Here is a 17,704-nt window from a genome sequence, read left to right as displayed (position 1 = left end):
AATAGATTCATTTCCTTAAAAAAAAAAAAAAAAAAAATCTGACTCACCAATTCAGAGAGTCCCGAGTCTCTCCCAGGTCTCCTAAAGCAACAACAGCAGTGATGAACAGGCTGTTCCTGGCCTGCCTGCCGGGACCTTCCCTGTGCCGTGACACTGATAACTTGACAGAGGGAAGCCCTAGCAGGCAGGCTACGAGAAGCTTGTTCACCGCTGGTGTGCTTTAGAAGGCCCAAATGTTGAGCGTTCCACTGCCTGCCACTGACTTGGAAGGCTGTCCTCGGCAGAGGGAAGACTTTCAGGTTAGCGGCAGGCATCAGGTGAGAGTCACTGGCGATACCATGACCTGTAGAAGCAAACCTTGGTATAGGAGAGGAAGGAAAGATGGTTGCACAGGGGGAGAGAAAGAAAGAGGAAAAAAGAGGGAGATTGCACATGATAATGAAGGGGAGGAAGGGAGAGATGCTGCGGAGGAGAAGAGAGGTTTTTCCCCAGGACACAAGGCAGGGAGAGCGAGAGAGAAAGAGATGGTAGCATGGTAAAGATGGTAGAGTGGTAAAGAAACAGAAATGTTGGATATGGCAGCGTAAGGGAAGATACAAAGACGAAAGATGAATGGTGAGCACAATGGATGAAGAAAACGTCAAATGGGCAGGAGACCCTGGTGAGCGAGTTAATGGAAGACAAACAGAAAAAAGAGCCTGGGACCAACATGATTTGAATAAGATGACCAGGCAACAAAAAAAGGTAGAAAAAATAATTTTCTATGATGTCAGATTTGAAATGTGTATCCTGCCAGAGCTGGTGTTAGCGAGCGTGAGCTAGGACCTAACACCATGGCACTGGTGTGGGGTTGGAGAGGGCAAAGGGGAGGTGGGGTGAGTAAAGAGACTACAAAATACCAGTCTGTTTAAAATATGCCCGATTGGGCAGGAAGTGAATCGAATTGAAAATTTTTTTCCCTGAATCGGGCAGCACTACTATGGATCACTCCTACCCTCTGAAGAGACCACTGATGAGGGGGGTTGGGAGATAAGCAGAGATAAAGAGAGTTTTGTTTTTGTAGCAGGGATAAGGGCTTTTTTGGTGGGTTTTTTTTAAACAAAACAGGAAACTGTTTCAAATTCTCTGCCGTTTGTACTAAATTTTCACAGGAAAAATACCAGAAAGCGTCACACACACGCTTTTCAGACAACAGATTCACAAGTGAAAAACATGTTTTGCTCCATTTAAAAATCACTTTGAAAAGTTACCTTTGTGGGGGATAATTTTAAAACAGGAACCTTATGTTGAAAAAGGCATCTATTAGAGGCAAATTAGGGCCTGTGTACCTCTAGAAGATAGGCCTCCAAAAATGGCTGCAGTAGTGGGCAAATCCTCATGTACAAGTTTACACCGACTCTGAAGGTATACTGCGCCTGCTCTTGTGTTTTATGAAATATGGGTGTATATCACATCTCCAAACCATGCCCCAGAAATACTCATGCACCTGCAGAAAATAGGCATTTTTCGGTGCATCTACTTTATAAACATACAGTGGCATAGTAAGGGGGTGGGTGGTCCACCCCAGGCGCCATCTTGGTAGGGGCATTGGCACCTGTCCTCTCTGCCCCCCCCCCCACACACACACAGACATCCCTTCCCTTCCTCCGTACCTCTAATTTTTCCAGCACAAGCAGTATCGCAAACTTGCTACCCATGTTGCTGTCGGCTCTCTGACCTGCGCCTAAGAAGCGATGTCAGAGGGAGAGTCAACATGACACAAGTGACAAGTCCGTAATGCTGCTCATGCTGGGAAATAAAGAGGTATGGAGGAAGGGGAGGGGGGTGCCACCGCCCCAGGCGACACTCACTCTTGCTACGCCACCGTATGCATATATCTACATGCAGTTTTACAACCGCCCTTTTCTTCGTTTAAAACATGCTTTACATGCAGACAATATAAACACACACACACACTATATAAAAAATTTAAAAAAAAAAAATCACCCCCTTGACATTTTGAATATCAAGGTAGTGTCACTTTCCAATTAGTATCTTAAGTTGAAAGCAAAGTGATCTCTCTCAAAAAAGTAACCTCCTTCCTCCCTCAAGCCCCCTTTATCAGTGTTATTCCAGATAATATTAAGAGAGGAAAATATGTTTAGCTTTCTGTCAGTATGGGGGTAGTGGAAAACAAAAGCACGATATCTTTGGCTGTTGGAAGACTAGCACAGCCAGGCCTGGTGGTATTGGAAAGGTGAACTGACAGACGAGTTGAGTATAGTGAACGTTTCTGATCCAAAGAACCAAAGATTCTTCTGTAGGCGTAGGTAAGACTATCCCACACCCAAGAAAAGGAATGGGATGTAGAGAAAAAAGGATCAAAGCATAGTCACATTATCGGTGCCCCAGGCTTAGAATGCTGGATTTGTGGACCACTAGTTTCGTTTCTGGAATGTCTTATACACCCCCCCCCCACTAACCTCGATATATATTCATACCACATTGAATTTCCAATCTTATTTCTGGCCAGCCGAGACGTAGCCGGCTAATTCTCAATAGCTAAAGATAGAGCCACCTAAAAGGGTAACCCAACTGGCCGATGAACTTAGCCAGCAAGTTGCTGAATATTGGCGGTGACCGGCTGTCATAGTTAGTCACCAGTCAATCTGCTTGCTAAGTTGCATATTCAGCAGGAGATAGCCAGCCTAGCACACAGCGGGCTATCCAGCAATATTAAGTGGGAGATGGCTAAGTAGCACTGAATAAATTGGCCCTATTGTTTTCTGTATAATTTTTTTTTCCACCCCAAAGTCATCAACTATGAAAAAAACTGAAGTTCAAAAAGAAAAGAAGAATAAAAGATTAGCCTTGGGGACATGTTCCAATACTGCTCAATCTGCATCTCCTTCCTCTGACTTGGAAATCTACCACCAGATCTCGATTTTTTTCTAAAATGGTATGCCAACATGCATTAAGGCAAAAGCAAAAGAGGGAGATTTTTTTTTTTTTTTAAATTTCTGGTATTGGAATAAAGATAGCATGCTGAATTGTAAGTACGGTCGACTCCGCTTAAGTGCACACCCTTCGGACCGGGACTCCACATGCGCTTAAACGGAGTGTGTGCTTAATAGGAGTGGAGGGGAGGGGGAGACTGTAGTTAAGCTGGCTCAATTTAAATATGGCGCGTGGGCTACTGGAGCCTAAAGTACAGGAAAGCTATGCCCTACAGCTTGAGTGGAAGCGGAGCACTCACTTTCCCAGCTGTCCCAGCACTTAAGCTGCTTTGTGAAGCCTAGCCATTCCCAGTCAGAACGTGATTGCATTTAACCGGAAGGAATGGAACATGAAAGAATAGAGGTGGGACCTATGACATCAGTTCGCATAAGTGGATTGTGTGCTTATCCGAAAATTGCAAATATCCGGAGTTTATGTCCATTGACTAATGTTTAAAAAAAAAAACCAGGACCGTGGTGGTAGGGTGCGGATAACCGAAGCGTGCGCTTATCCGATGTGCACTTAGGTGGAGTCGACTGTAGTGTATTTATATCCAGGAACTACCAAGGTCAATTGCAAATTATCAAGCAGAAAACACTGGCTAATGCTATTAAGTGTGGTCTTACCTTGCTCGTGCCATTAAGTGTTCTCTTACCTTGTTCGTGACTTCAACAATGACAGCTATCACGATAAGTAAACCCCCCAATCCAATGAGGACATACTGAAGGTATTCAAACAAGGCTGGAATCAACACCACTTGGTTATAGTATGTGGTTAAGAGAGGTTCAGCAATGTATCCAGTCTGTACAGAAAGACAACCACACGGTTCATATATGTTCTAAAAATGATCACTCCATGCAAGACTGATACAATGAGCATCCATTTTACCAATGAGTTAAACCGCCATGAAGCCCTTTGGCCCAAATTCTGTAACTGGCGCCTAATATTAGGCACCTATTTTGGAGGCGCCAAACTAAATAGCGCCTAATTACTTACAAGCTCAATTAAGTTTTTTTTAAATCAGCAATAATTGAAACATAGGCGCATCCAAAATCCACATGACTTGAAGAGACCCTACAGGTTAAAGGTCAGTGCTCTAAAATGAGTCCAGCCTCGTCCATGGCACTCGTCCATGCAGTGGCATAGCGAGGGGGCAAAAGGGGCAGACTGCTCCACATGCTGTTCTGGTGGGGGGCCAACCAGGAGAGTTGGTGGGGCGCCAGCACCTCTCCTCTCTGCCCACCCACCTACCTCTTCAAATAATTGCCGCCAGCATCCCTAACCTCGGCTCTCTGTGACATCACTTCCTGGTCACAGGACCAAGAAATGATGTCAGGGAAAGCTGAGGCCTACTTAAACAGCAGGTTAGGGATGCTGCTTGCTGCTGACAATCTGAAGAGGTACAATGGTGGGAGGGGTGCACAGCATGGTGATGCCGAGTACAATTGCCCTGGGCGTCTCCTTCCCTTGCTACGCTGCTGCATCCAGATACTAACACTAGCACTGAGAATGCACAGGGAGTGCCAGAATCGGTGGCTGCAAACATACCAACTCCTCCGCTGCTTACAGAGCGTTCCACAGAGGACATCTTGCATCTGGCGGGGCTTGGGAATCCCTGCTAAGAACAATGAGGTGTGTCGTTGCTAGGAGGGCCTCTGCCTACCTTTGGCTATGCCACTGGTCACATTATACATTAGATATATAGATACCTAGGGGGAAAAAATTTTATAACAGGGTGCCAATTATTCATTATAGAATATTAGAATATATACCCCAGGGTGCTGAGTGAGGCGGTAGCTTTAACCACTACGCCACACTCTCCCCCTTAGCTCCTACTTTATAGAACTACCTCCATAGTGGCCTATACATAGGTTGGCACCAATTCACTAGCAAGGCCACACCCAGAACTGTTCCTGTGCACCATTCAAGCTTATTCCAAAATGCACACGTCTGTGGTCTTTCCTACAGTCCACTTACCTCTGCAAACCACAACGTAGGAAACAAGACTGGACTTATCATTCCAGTTTGTCTAGAGAAAGCAGAAAGAGGAAAATTCAAGCCATTTTATAAAACAAATCCATTTTACTCTTTCTTGAATTAATGTGGCTTTAAGTTTTAACCTCTATAGCAGCGGTTCCCGACCCTGTCCTGGAGGACCACCAGCCAGTCAGGTTTTCTGGATAACCCTAATGAATATGCACGAGAGAGATTTGCATATAATGAAGCTGATTGAGTCCAAAACAAAACTACTTTGGCTTGGCCCAAAATTAGATCAGCTACCCACGCTCATTCCACTACCTTCTGGTCCCACACTGCAGATCGAATTCTCAAGCAAAGTTTTGGGCGTCATTATTGACTCTATACTTTCCTTTAATGATCATCTCAACTCTCTGGTAAAAAAATGTTTTGAGGAAAGTGAGATCCTGCTGTTCTTGTACAATCAATCATTCTTTGCAGACTGGACTATTGTAATTCCATCTATCTAAGTCTAACCAAGAAAAATCTTCAAAGACTTCAGCGGATCCAGAACACTGCAGCTAGGTTGATCTTTGCAAAAAGCAAATTTGACCATGTTTCCCCGCTTCTGTCAAAACTTCACTGGCTTCCGGTGATTTCTAGGATTCACTTTAAATGTACCTGCCGAATAGTCAAGATCCTACATGGCATTCTTTCTCCCCTAATTCCACTATCCTGGAATTCTTTGAGACCTGACACTACCAGATCCGCCCACAAACTCAAACTATCTTTCCCCTCGTTAAAAGGCGTCATGAATGCAGGTAAATTAGGGAAATCCCTTTTCTTCAAATTCACTGAGCTTTGGAATAACCTCCCTGCCCTGCTGCTGAACCTAGGCTCATTCCAATTATTCCGAAAGCATCTGAAAACCTGGCTTTTCTCCAAAACATAAAGTTATCTATTTAAAACGTAAAGCTAGCTATCCTCTTCATAACCTCTAATGTCTTATTATGTCCTTCCCTCATTTATTGAATTTACCTGTAAATCGTGCCGAGCTCTATCTTTATGGAGATGATGCGGTATACAAACTTAAGGTTTAGTTTAGCTTATGTGAAATTTAGAAGAAATTTAAAGACATACTTGTTTCTTAAATATTTGGGTAATTAATTTTCAGGTTTATAGACATTACACTTTAGTAATCTATTCTGCGAGTTTTTAACTTAGGTAATTTTCAATTTATTCAATTGTATACACTATTATAAACTTTGTTAACCGCATAGAACTTCATGGTATATAAGTTGATTGTTATGTTATGTTATGATAAACTACTGTGAATGTTTTAATTGTTAACCGCTTCGTTATAGGCAGTTTAGAAACTTTTTAAATAAATAAAAGTAGCCCATATTGATAACTATGCTTCTTAGTCTTAATTGGTCTCACTTTCCACTGCCAGATGTACGCAGCACTGTACATTAAAACAAGCACTGTACAAGTAAAACAATCCCTGCACGATAGAGCTTACAATCTAATCAAAGCAGGCAAACAGGACAAATAGGGGTTAGGGAAAGTTACGGACATACAGATTTTGTCCATTTGATATGATCTCATTTTGACATTATGGGGATAGTTCTATAAATGTGTGCCTAGTAAGAATCTATTATAAAGGAATTTAGGCCTACATATTGGATGCAGTGAGGGAATGTAACTGTCGTGGGGGGGGTTGGTATTCACTTTAAAATTGTTGTTTTTGAAGGCATGTTATTTATTGTCTAATTTTATTATCTTTAACGTACATATATTATTACCCTTTTGCCAGCTTGTGTCTTTAAAAAAAATATTTAAACTATTAAGATAACTACCGTGTTCCCCCGAAAACAAGACAGCATCATATTAATTTGGGGTCCAAAAACACATTAGGGCTTATTTTGGGGGGGGGGGATGTCTAATTAAGATAAGTGCTCACTGGAGTGATATTTATAAAATGAATAAGTTTTGACCGATGAGGCGGCTTGCTACAGTATACTCGAATCTTACATGAGATAGAAAATTCAAGTGTAGCCCTGAGGTCATGATTGAAGAATATAAGAAAACTGCAAGATTTGAATAAGTAATGAAGTTGTCTATTGAAGGGTATTAGAAGTCTGGAGTAAATCCGAAATATTTTTTACAATCTACTTTAGGAGTGTTGCTATTTTTGGGAACTGAGTTATTTGCTTCAATCAATAGTTAGCAATTTTATATAGCAGGCTATTTGGGGTTTTTTATCATGGTACAACAATCATCTCTTCCTTCCTCTCCTCCACCCCAATTCTGCCTATTTCCTTTCTCTCCCCCCCCCCCCCCCCCGTGAAGCATCTTTCCTCCCCTCTTGCAGCATCTTTCTATCCCATACCCCTGTGCAGCTGAACCACAATCACCCCGCCACCATGAGACTGACTTATCTCCGCTCCAAGGCCTCCAAAAACAGCAGTGGTGGCAGTGCTCTAGCAGGCTGCTTTGAGGCCTTCCCTGCCGCGTCCATTCCTCTGCTGCATTACCGATGATGTCATCAGTGACGTGGCAGAGAGATGGCCCTGGTGAGGAAGGCCACAAAGCAGTCCGTTCAGAGCGCTGTCGCTGCTTTATGAAGCCTCAGAGTGGAGGTATGTCAGGTCTCTCCGAGGTGTGTGTGTGGGTGGGGGGTCGCAGAATTGATAAGTCCATTTTTTCGGTGATCAAGCAGCACCAGTGTCGGGGATGGAATTGGGGGTTGATCTTAACTAGGGCTTATTTTTGGGGTAGGGCTTATATTAGGAGCATCTTCAAAAATCATGCTAGGGCTTATTTTCGGGATAGGTCTTATTTTCAGGGAAACAGGGTAATAGCCACACTGAGTCAGATCAATGGTCCATCTTGCCTGGTATCCTGCTTATAACAGTGGCTAATCCAGGTCATAAGAGCCTGGCAGAATCCCACATATTAGCAACATTCCATATTACCAATCCCAGGGATAAGTAGTGGCTTTCCCTGCACAGATTATGGGCTTTTCTTCTTCTGGGAACATCCAAATCTTTTCAACTCAAGATACACCAACTGCTTTTACCACATCCTCTAGCAAAGAGTTCCAGAGCTTAATTTATTGTGTGGAGAAATATTTTCTCCTATTCATTTTATTAATAATAATAATTTTATTCTTATATACCGCCAAAGCCATGGAAGTTCAAGGCGGTTTACAGCAAGAAGCGCTGGACAATCAGTGAAGAGGTTACAATCAAAGTTTAACAGTACAATCTTACATAAGCGCATTACCATGTAAATTTAATGGACTGTTCTAGTCTTTACTATTTGAAAAGAGTAAATGATTATGAATGATTTTGTAGGTAAAACCTAACTTGATAGTCAACCCCCCACCCCTTTTACTAAACCACAATAGTGGTTATTAGCGCAGGGAGCTGCGCTGAATGCTCCGCGTTGCTCCCGACGATCATAGGAACTCTATGATCATCGGGAGCAGCACGGAGCATTCAACGCAGCTCCCTGAGATAATAACCGCTATTGCAGTTTAGTGAAAAGGGGGGGAGGGTGTTAACTTAAGTAATTTTTCAGATATGTCCTTTGTTTTATAATGGATACAGTTGGATATCTTGGCCTCTGTTATATGTATTTTTTTAACCAGATATTTTGTCATGGTTAATCACAATATCAGCTCTAGTTAACAAGCGAGCTTAGGAGTGGGGCTCGGGCCGACTCACCTGCAGAAAAAGGTAAAGGTGTCAGTATGATATTGACATAGAGTGAGCCCTAAGGGAGAGAGGCTTGCTTTAACTTGCATTAATTTTTAACACGAGTTAGATGTGTAGCTCTACTGTTTTCCTGTGCTAATGCCACATTAAGGGTGTAATGCCTTTAGTAAAAAGGTCTCCTTAAAGCACATTAGAACTTTTTATTGCATGGAAATTGATTTTATGCATGTTAACTTGTAGGTTAATGTGTTGGCAAAAAAAGCCAAACCTGCAAAATCAGCTGAACTGAAGAACTGAATATGCATCCCTAGAAGACAACCATTGCTGTAATAAAGGGGAAAAAAGGAGATCATTTTCCCCCAAAATTAAATATCAACCAAGTTGTATTAAAATTTCAGTGGAAGCCAAGATATTTTTTTTTATAATTCTTTATTCATTTTGAAAACTTCAACAGTGCAATATAACAAATGCAACATATGATACGACAAAAGCACATTCAACTTTCACATGTTCATAATCAACCATTTTCTCTCACCCACCCATCCAATAATCATTCAATAAACACAAAAACATATATTGCCATAAAAACCTTACCCTATTCTGAATATTGATATCTTCCCACCCATCCCAAGTGTGAATATTCAAAATTCAATTTAAAACATAAATAACCCCCCTCCCACCCTTCCCTGGAGATCAATATAAAGGTCGTCTTTTCCTTATAATGACTGGGATAGCCATCCAGATGATCACTCAAAACTGGAAGAACTGTGATCGTTTAAATTTTTCGTTCTGGGGAAGTCTTTGCTCTAGTTATAGATATGAAAGAATAAATTCTGAGAATTTGGGGCAAGGTAATACATCTAAATTGATATGGGACCCATTGGCATCATATGTCACTTCCTTATAATTGTTTGTTGACTGAGTCAGTTTTTTTGTTTACTTTGGCCAAGATATTTTTATAATTTTGCCTCCCTCTGATCAATTCCAGACCAGAAGCAGCAAAAAGGACGGAGAGTCAAAATTAATCTGGGCAAATTAGAATTTGTGCAGACATTTTCTAGTTCATTGGAAACGTTTCAACATTACAGGATAACTACTGAAGTAAAGAAAGTCAAATGAGCCGATACTTACGCTATCCCTTTAATGGCCTTTACATACAAGTTCAGTTGCAGTTTGATAGAACAATTCATTGGAATACCCGTGAGCTGTATTTAAAATAAAACAAAAAAGTTGGCTTCATAACTGATCTTTTATATATTCCTCCTAATTCTATATAGTGGGTAGTAAGGGAAGGTGGGGAGCACGATCCGCCCCGGGCGCCATCTTGGTGGGGGTGCTGGCACCTGTCCTCTCCGCCCACCCTCTGGACTCCTTCCCTTTCCTCATACCTCTAACGTTCCCTGCATAAGCAGCAACCCCAACCTGCTGCTCACGCCAGCGTCCTCTCTTCCTCAGACGTCTCTTCCTGGACCTGCGCCTAGGAAGTGATGTCGGAGGAAGAGCCGATGCTTGTGCGAGCAACATGTTGGGATTGCTGCTCACGCTGGGAACATTAAAAGGTAAGAGGAAGGGAAGGGGTGTGCGGCAGGAGGGGGGCGGGGAAAGAGGCGATGAGCATGGGGACAGAGATGAGGGTATGGGAGGGGCGCTACTGATTTAATATATAGTGTTTAAAATTGCATGCACAAGTTTGGGTGCGTGCCCAATTGTGCGCACAATTTAATTGAGAAAGACATAGGGGAAGCCACTGCTTGCCCTGAATCGGTACTCTTTGGATTTTAGCCAGGTACTAGTGACCTTGAATGACCACTGTGAGAATGGGCTACTGGGCTTGATGGACCATTGGTCTGACCCAATAAGGCTATTCTTATGTTCTAATTGTTTTAACAAGCCAATTAGTGCTGATAATTGAGCACCAAGCCTCCGATTCTATAAAATATACCGCTTTGCCGATCTAAGCATCTAGTTTAATTTTTTTTAAATTGGCTTAATCAGCGCTAACTGAAAGCACCATTTTTATTTTAAATTTACATTACATTACGGATTTCTATTCCGCTTGTACCTTGCGGTTCTAAGCGGATTACATTGGAAGATAACTGGGCATTTCCAGGAAGTTACATTACATTGGAGATAGCTGGACGTTTCCAGGAAGTTCCTTACATTGGAAGGTAGCTGGTTTCAAGTTACATAGTGAGGTTTCAGGTTATTTTGTGACATAGAGAAGAAGATTCCAGCATGGTGGGATTCATGTTAGGTTAGGTTAACCAAATATGTTTTTTGAATAGTAGTGTTTTTATTTCTTTTCGGAATGCTTTATAGTCTGTTGTTGTAGTCAATAGGTTGGATATGGAGGGGTCAAGTTTCGCTGCTTTAGTAGCTAGGAGGCTGTCGTATAGTTTTTTGCGTTGGGTACCTTTTGGATATGGAGGGGTCAAGTTTCGTTGCTTTAGTAGCTAGGAGGCTGTCGTATAGTTTTTTGCGTTGGGTACCTTTGAGTGGTGGGTAGGAGAATGGTGTCTGGGTTAAAAGATTTTTCCAGTAGGTGCCTATTTCCTTGTGGTAGGCATCTACACCGAGGTGCCTACATGAAAAGAAGGCAAGAGTGGGGGGCCTATTTGGGGCAGAGTTTGGATGTGGAGTGACTTAGGCCAGAGAAGGGCAAAGAAGACCGCAATCCAGTCAGGTTTTCAGGATTTCCCCCAATGAATATGCACGAGACCCATTTGCATACAATGGAAGACGTACATGCCAATAGATCTCATGTGTATTCATTGGGGGAAATCCTGAAAACCCAGCTGGATTCTGGCCCTCGTTGTCCAACCCTGTCTTAGGCACTGCTAGGCGCCTACCTTAGGTGCACTCATTTAGGTCAAGAAAACCCCAGCCTACAGGGCAGTGCGCCTTAGGATTCAATGCCTAGCGGTGCTGCTAGGCACAATTCTAATAAACAGGGCAATAGTAAAATAACATATCCTGGTAGTTGATTGACAATTGTGCTGAATGACGCCTAGGAGTTAGACACCAGGGCCTAAACTACTGGCAATAATTGAGAATTGGAATCGATATGCATCTTTATAGTTGCTATTCTATTTTTTTTAAAAAAGGGAGCCTGGCCATAGATCTGCATGCAGTTATAGAATAGTGGGGGGGGGGGGGGGGAAATCACACCTAAATTTAAGCACAGGGATTTACACCAGGGTTTAGTTGGTGTAAATCTTTGCGCTCAGTTTTGGGTTACCTACTGAGAAACATCAAGTTCCAATTTGCTCGCTTGAATCATCAGAATTTACAGGCTGAGGCTTCCGATTATCTTGGTTTTATTTCTCTCTCGTTTACATTTTTCAACTAATGAGTTAAATGGTATACTTTTATTACATTTCCCACAATCCAGACGAATACGATTTAAACGTCTCTTCTTTTCGTAAATGCCGATGTTGCTATCTGGAAGTTTACCAGTGCAAATAAAAACTACGGTAAAAGCTAGTTATTTGAGGTTCTGTACAATGTGCGATATTGTTTAAATATTATTTTAATTTTGTCTAAGGTGTTTAGATTGGGTTTTGGAACTTTACATAGACTGTGTATGGCTTTTTCTTTTTTTTTATGGTTATCGCCTTGAACTACCTGGTATTAATGCAATTAATAAATCTCGTATTAGATTAGATATTGTATGAAGATATTACATTATGTGCAATTTTATATCCCACCAAATCCTCACAAAATGGTTTTCTCGGTTGGTGCTTTTCTTGAAGGGAGGGCTATAGGCCCTTTTCTTTCAGCTCATTTGGAAGGCAGAGTGAGATTCTGATACTACAAAGTTATCATCTGTAACAAATTAGGGGATTTTTATCGGGGTTGGGGGAGGGAGGAATTAAATAAGTGCCTGGATCAAACCCTTTGGCTCTTTTTGGAAACTGGTTTCAACTACTAATGATTTCTTTACTGACTTGGAAAGTGGTGTTTCAAGATTATTAGTATTTTGATATACCGAACATCACGTGTATCTGGTCAGTTTACAATAATAAAAAGATAAAAATAGAAAAAAAAAATTTTTTTTTATAAAAGTTAAATCTAAGTACAGTATAGGACGGGGGTCGGCAACCCGCGGCTCTTTTCCACCTCTGCTGCGGCTCCGGTAGTGTGTCACGCAGGAATGCAGCTTACAAGTCCGGCGTCGCGGCAGGAAATAGCCATGCTGAGCAGTGAGCTCAGCACTACACAGATGAAAGCCTTGCTTGCTGATTGGTCCGGCGGCCCCGCCCCGCCGTGCCGCCGGACCAATCAGCAAGCAAGGCTTTCATCTGTGTAGTGCTGAGCTCACTGCTCAGCATGGCTATTTCCCGCCGCGACGCTGGACTTGTAAGGTGCCTGAAAAAGAAATCATCCTGGCCGGGGTCGGTGTCATGCTCCGGAGATCTACAGCCTTCCTATCTCCCTCTCCCTTCTACCTGCTTCCGGCCACATCCCCTGCTCCGCGGCTCTCTTCGGCAACTCAGCAGCAGCTTCTGACGTCGGGGCCTACCCTCTGCGAGTCCCGCTTGTTTCAACTTCCTTTTTCCACAAAGGCGGGACTCGTAGAGGGAAGGCCTCGATGTCGGCAGCTTGTCTTGATCACTGCTGCTGACGAGTTGCTGAAGAGAGCCGCGGAGCAGGGGGGTGTTGCCAGGTGCAGGTAGAAGGGAGAGGGCCAGATGCAGGACTCGTGGGTGAGGGAGCAGAAGAGAGAGAGAAAGAGAGAGGGGAGGGAAACAAAAGGAAATCTTTCATACTGGGCTGGGCCGGAGTGGAGGGAGGGTGGAAAGATTCTAGCTACAGGGTGCAGTAACAAAGGAAAAGGGGGGAAAGCTGAAAATAGAGATAGTGACACAAAGAAGAGAAAGAGTAAGCAGGACCTACTGAATAAGGATAGAGATACAGAGGGGACATGAAGAGGAGGTGAAATAGAGACATAGAAGTAATACTGAAAAAGTGTGTGTGGGGGGGGGGAGATAAAGACATTGAAAGGGCAAATGGTGAACATGGGGTAAAGACAAGGACAGAGACAAATGAAGATTCTGAAAAAGTGGTGAGATAGGGATATAGGTGAGATGGACACAAAGAAGGGTGATGCTGGAAAATAGGTGGAATGGTAATTCTGACAGACACAGAAGGGAAATGCTGGATCAAGGAGAGATGGGGCTCAGGCTGGATGGAATGAGGAGAAATGCCTTGTTGGCCCGGAACTTCCTCTCCTACATCAGAATTGACGTCAGGGAGCGGAATGCTGGTCAGCGCAACACTTCTGCAGGGAAAGCTTGGGACGGCGGTGGCTTGGGGGCTGTTCCCCGATTGCGGTGGCAGCAAACCGAGTGGCTTGGGGGACGGCACGGAGACAGAAAGAAGGGGGAACAGGGAGACAGAAAGAAAAAGTTGGGGGAGAGAATGAGGTCTGGAGGAGAGGAAACATACAGGAGGCTGAAAGAAAGGAAGAAAGATTGGATGCACAGTCAGAAGAAGAAAGTGCAACCAGAGACTCATGAAATCACCAAATAGCAAAGGTAGGAAAAATGATTTTATTTTCAATTTAGTGATCTTGTATATAGCATTAAGATAAAAAAACAATATATGCAGTGTTAGATTTGTTTTATAATGGTTTTGCGGCTCCAAGTTTTTTTTTCTTTTCGAAAACGGGTCCAAGTGGCTCTTTATGTCTTAAAGGTTGCAGACCCCTGGTATAGGAGAAAATAAAATCTCTACGGCAGTAGGGAGAAGAGGGTCAAGACAAAGACTGATTACAAAGGATACGAAACAAAGGAAAAAGAGGGGAGGGGAAGATTTGTAAATTACATTGTATAAATAAAAATAAAAATAAGGGAAGAAGGGGAGGGTAAAACAGAAGGAAAGGACAGGGTATCGCTTCCTAGAAGCGTTTTTTGTTTTCCCTTGTTTATTTGGGGATTCAGTTGGAATTTTGATAAGCTTCTTTGAAAAGGAATGTCTTAAGTAGTGTCTTAAACTTATTTAAGGAATTTTCAGATCGAAGGTTTGATGGTATTGCATTCCAAAGGACGGACATGACAACAGAGAAAATCGTATTTCTAGTATAGTAGATATCCTTAATAGGGGGGACTGTTAATAGGTTCTGGTTAGTGGACCTGAGGACCCTGGATAGAGTATGTGGAGTAAGGTATTTATCTAGGAAGGCTGCCTGATGAGAAGTCTTGATCTTAAAAGTTAAGAGAACAATTTTGTAAGTTGTTTTATAAGAAACTGGTAACCAATGGGATTCTTGAAACAAGGGAGTAACATGGTCATATTTTTTCTTTTTGTAGATGAGTTTAATTGCTGTATTCGACAAGTTTCTTTTTGGGTTATTCCATGATAGAGTGAATTGCAGTAGTCAATATGTGATATGATTAGAGTGAATAAGGATTTGAATGGAGGAAGGTTCTAGAACTGAGGTTATGGAGCGGATTAGACTTTCTCAGGTGAACAAATGAATAAGGCTGAAGGAGTAGGGATGCTGTACTAATGTCAAAGTAAAGACTTTCAAATGTTTCTGGGCTTTGGAGAGTGATTGTCCAATTTGAGACCTATGGGATGATGTCACCTCCTAACATAAGAATAGCCCTACTGGGTTAGACCAATGGTCCCTCAAGCCCAGTAGCCCATCCTCACAGTGGCCAATCCAGACCACCAGTACCTGGCAAAAACCCACAGAGTAGCAACATTTCATGCTACTGATCCAGGGCAAGCAGTGGCTTCCCCCAGGTCTCTCTCAATCTATGGACTTTTCCTCCAGAAAATTGTCCAAACCTTTCTTAAAACCAGCAATGCTATCCTTAGCCATTTGTTCTCCTACAAACTAACTGACTTTTGGAATAACTTGTCACTCTCACTAAGAAGCTTAGGCCCCTTCTTATCTTTCAGGAAGGCTCTGAAGGCAAGTATTGTTCGCCAAACATTTTGGAAATTAATTATTCTTCTTTTTCCAAATTAAATTTCTTTTGTTCTGGTCTTTTGTATTATTCTATTCTTAATGTTAACTGAATCGAGCTCCAAATTGGTTGATGACCCGGTGTATAAAACTAAGTTTTAGTTTAGTTTAAAAGGGTTAAAGGACATCAAGATGGACTAACTTTTCCCTAGAAGCATCAGCTAATGTTTAAAGAATTTCCCCAGGAACACAGACTTCAAGAAGCCAGCTTGAGTACAAAACTGTTCCCTCTCCAGGTAGACCCATGGTTCTCCCCCCTTTCTGCCCTCTAGCACATGAGAGTGCAATGATCACTGGAGTTTAGACAATCACCATCTGCCTGGATTATAAGGTAGATATTAACCAGCCTTAAGAAATTATGTAACGTTATTGGTACTGTGAAACGAGAAAAAAAAATGGTTTGTACTCACTTACCTTTCCTTATTTCTCTCAACTATGATACAACGGTGTTATTTGGAATTAGTAATTAAAATAAGGGGGGGGGGGTTTAATTGGACCGACAGCTTTTGAAGGCCTTTAAGTCAGAAACAAATGATAGCAAATATCAAAGTGAAACAAAAAGGCATTGGAATTCACTTATACTCTATATTTTGATATTGTCATTGTTCGCTCATTTCTGATCTGAAGGTATTGCCTGAAAGCTCATTTTTTTAAAAAGTGTATTGTCGGTACAATTACAAAGATTTTTCTCTCTCTGTTTTGTTTCTATTTATTACCTTTAAGAGGAGTCTAATATGGCTACCACATCGAATTGGAATTATAAACCCCATCATTATATTAACAGAAAAAGCAATACAATAAATAAACTAAATTGTAAACCATATCAAAATGGCACTCAATGCCAAGAAAAGCTGGTGGGGGTGGGGGATGAGGAAGGGAAGGGAAGGTCCCAAAATTCCCCACTCAATTTGTTTCACAGATTGCTCCCTAGCAATGTAATTGAACATAGTGGCCATATGTGGCCATTTTGAAAGAAACCTGCCTTGGCTCTCAGAAGGTGAAGAGCCCACTCCATCTAGCTGTTATGATTAATGTGTACACACTAAAGACAAATGTATGCTGGGGAGGCCAACAGGGCCATCACAAGAGGTGGGCACCATATTGCCTTTCAATCAGTTTGTGAGCACAGGAGCTCAAATGGCAAATAAATGCTTTTAAAAAAGAGAATAGTGAATTTCCTGAAATCCCATGGATTACAGGGCTCAAAGCAACAAGGTTTCACTAAAGGCAGGTCTCAGGAGGCACACAGTTTACGATACACTGGTTTAGGGGGTGAAGATTTGGTATGATCTTATGTGATGATCTTAAGCTATCCAAACAGGTAAAAGCTAGAAGAATGCTTGGATGCAAAGGAATAGGAATGGCCAGTAGGAAAAAGGGAGCTAATGATGCCCCTGTATAAAAGACTCTGGTGAAACCTCATTTCAGTATTGTGTATAATTTTGGAGATCACACCTTCAAAACAGATAAACAAGGCAGAGTTGGTCCAGAGGTCAATAACCTGTGAAAGCGTACGGGCACAGACAAAGATCACAATATGTGCACTTTGGAGGAAATACAGGAGGGGAGATATGATAGAGATGTTTAATACCTACGTGGCACAAATGCACATGAGGTGAGTCAATTGCAGCGACACACTGGAACGAAGGGGCATAGGATAAAAGGTGACAGAAGACAGACTCAAGAAGTAACCTCAGAAAATATTCACCCCCCTCCCCCCTCTTTCCATGAAAAGTATGTGGAACAGCCTCCTGATGGAGGTTATGGAGATGAGGGCTATCTGAATCCAAGAAAGCTAAGGGAGAGGAAGGGATAGCAGATGGCACGAATTGGCAGACTAGATAGGAAAATGAAGTCAGATTAAAAAAAAACAAATGGACTATGTTTCTATGTGATCCCTGTCCTAGGTGGCACAAGTGTAGTCATAAAATAATCAGGTTTTATTATGTGTACCCATAGTTTAAAAAAATACCAACACACAGCAGTAAAATAAATTAATGTTTTCCTTTTCAGCACAGGTGTTATCATGCATGTTTAGCAGGAGCCATAAAGCAATCAAATTATTACAAAAGTG

At 42.1% G+C, this 17,704-nt stretch overlaps 1 protein-coding gene across 5 annotated transcripts in view; it reads right to left on the bottom strand.

The window, feature by feature from the left end:
- Nucleotides 1–17,704, bottom strand: part of SCARB1 (scavenger receptor class B member 1) — a 210,439-nt gene that overhangs the window by 24,704 nt on the left and 168,031 nt on the right. For 4 of the 5 annotated variants that reach the window (XM_033954981.1, XM_033954980.1, XM_033954978.1 and 1 more), the window contains exons 9-11: nt 9,786–9,859; nt 4,954–5,005; nt 3,632–3,778 (exon numbers count right to left, since the gene is read on the bottom strand). The exons of the other annotated variant lie outside the window; for it this stretch is intronic. In XM_033954981.1, coding sequence (XP_033810872.1) covers nt 3,632–3,778; nt 4,954–5,005; nt 9,786–9,859 — 273 coding nt within the window. The remainder of the gene's footprint in view (nt 1–3,631; nt 3,779–4,953; nt 5,006–9,785; nt 9,860–17,704) is intronic. 5 annotated transcript variants of the gene reach the window in all.

The sequence above is a fragment of the Geotrypetes seraphini genome, chromosome 8 (genome assembly GCF_902459505.1).
Source record: "Geotrypetes seraphini chromosome 8, aGeoSer1.1, whole genome shotgun sequence".
In the NCBI taxonomy this organism is placed as follows: Eukaryota; Metazoa; Chordata; class Amphibia; order Gymnophiona; family Dermophiidae; genus Geotrypetes; species Geotrypetes seraphini.
This window is presented reverse-complemented; position numbering and strand designations above follow the sequence as displayed.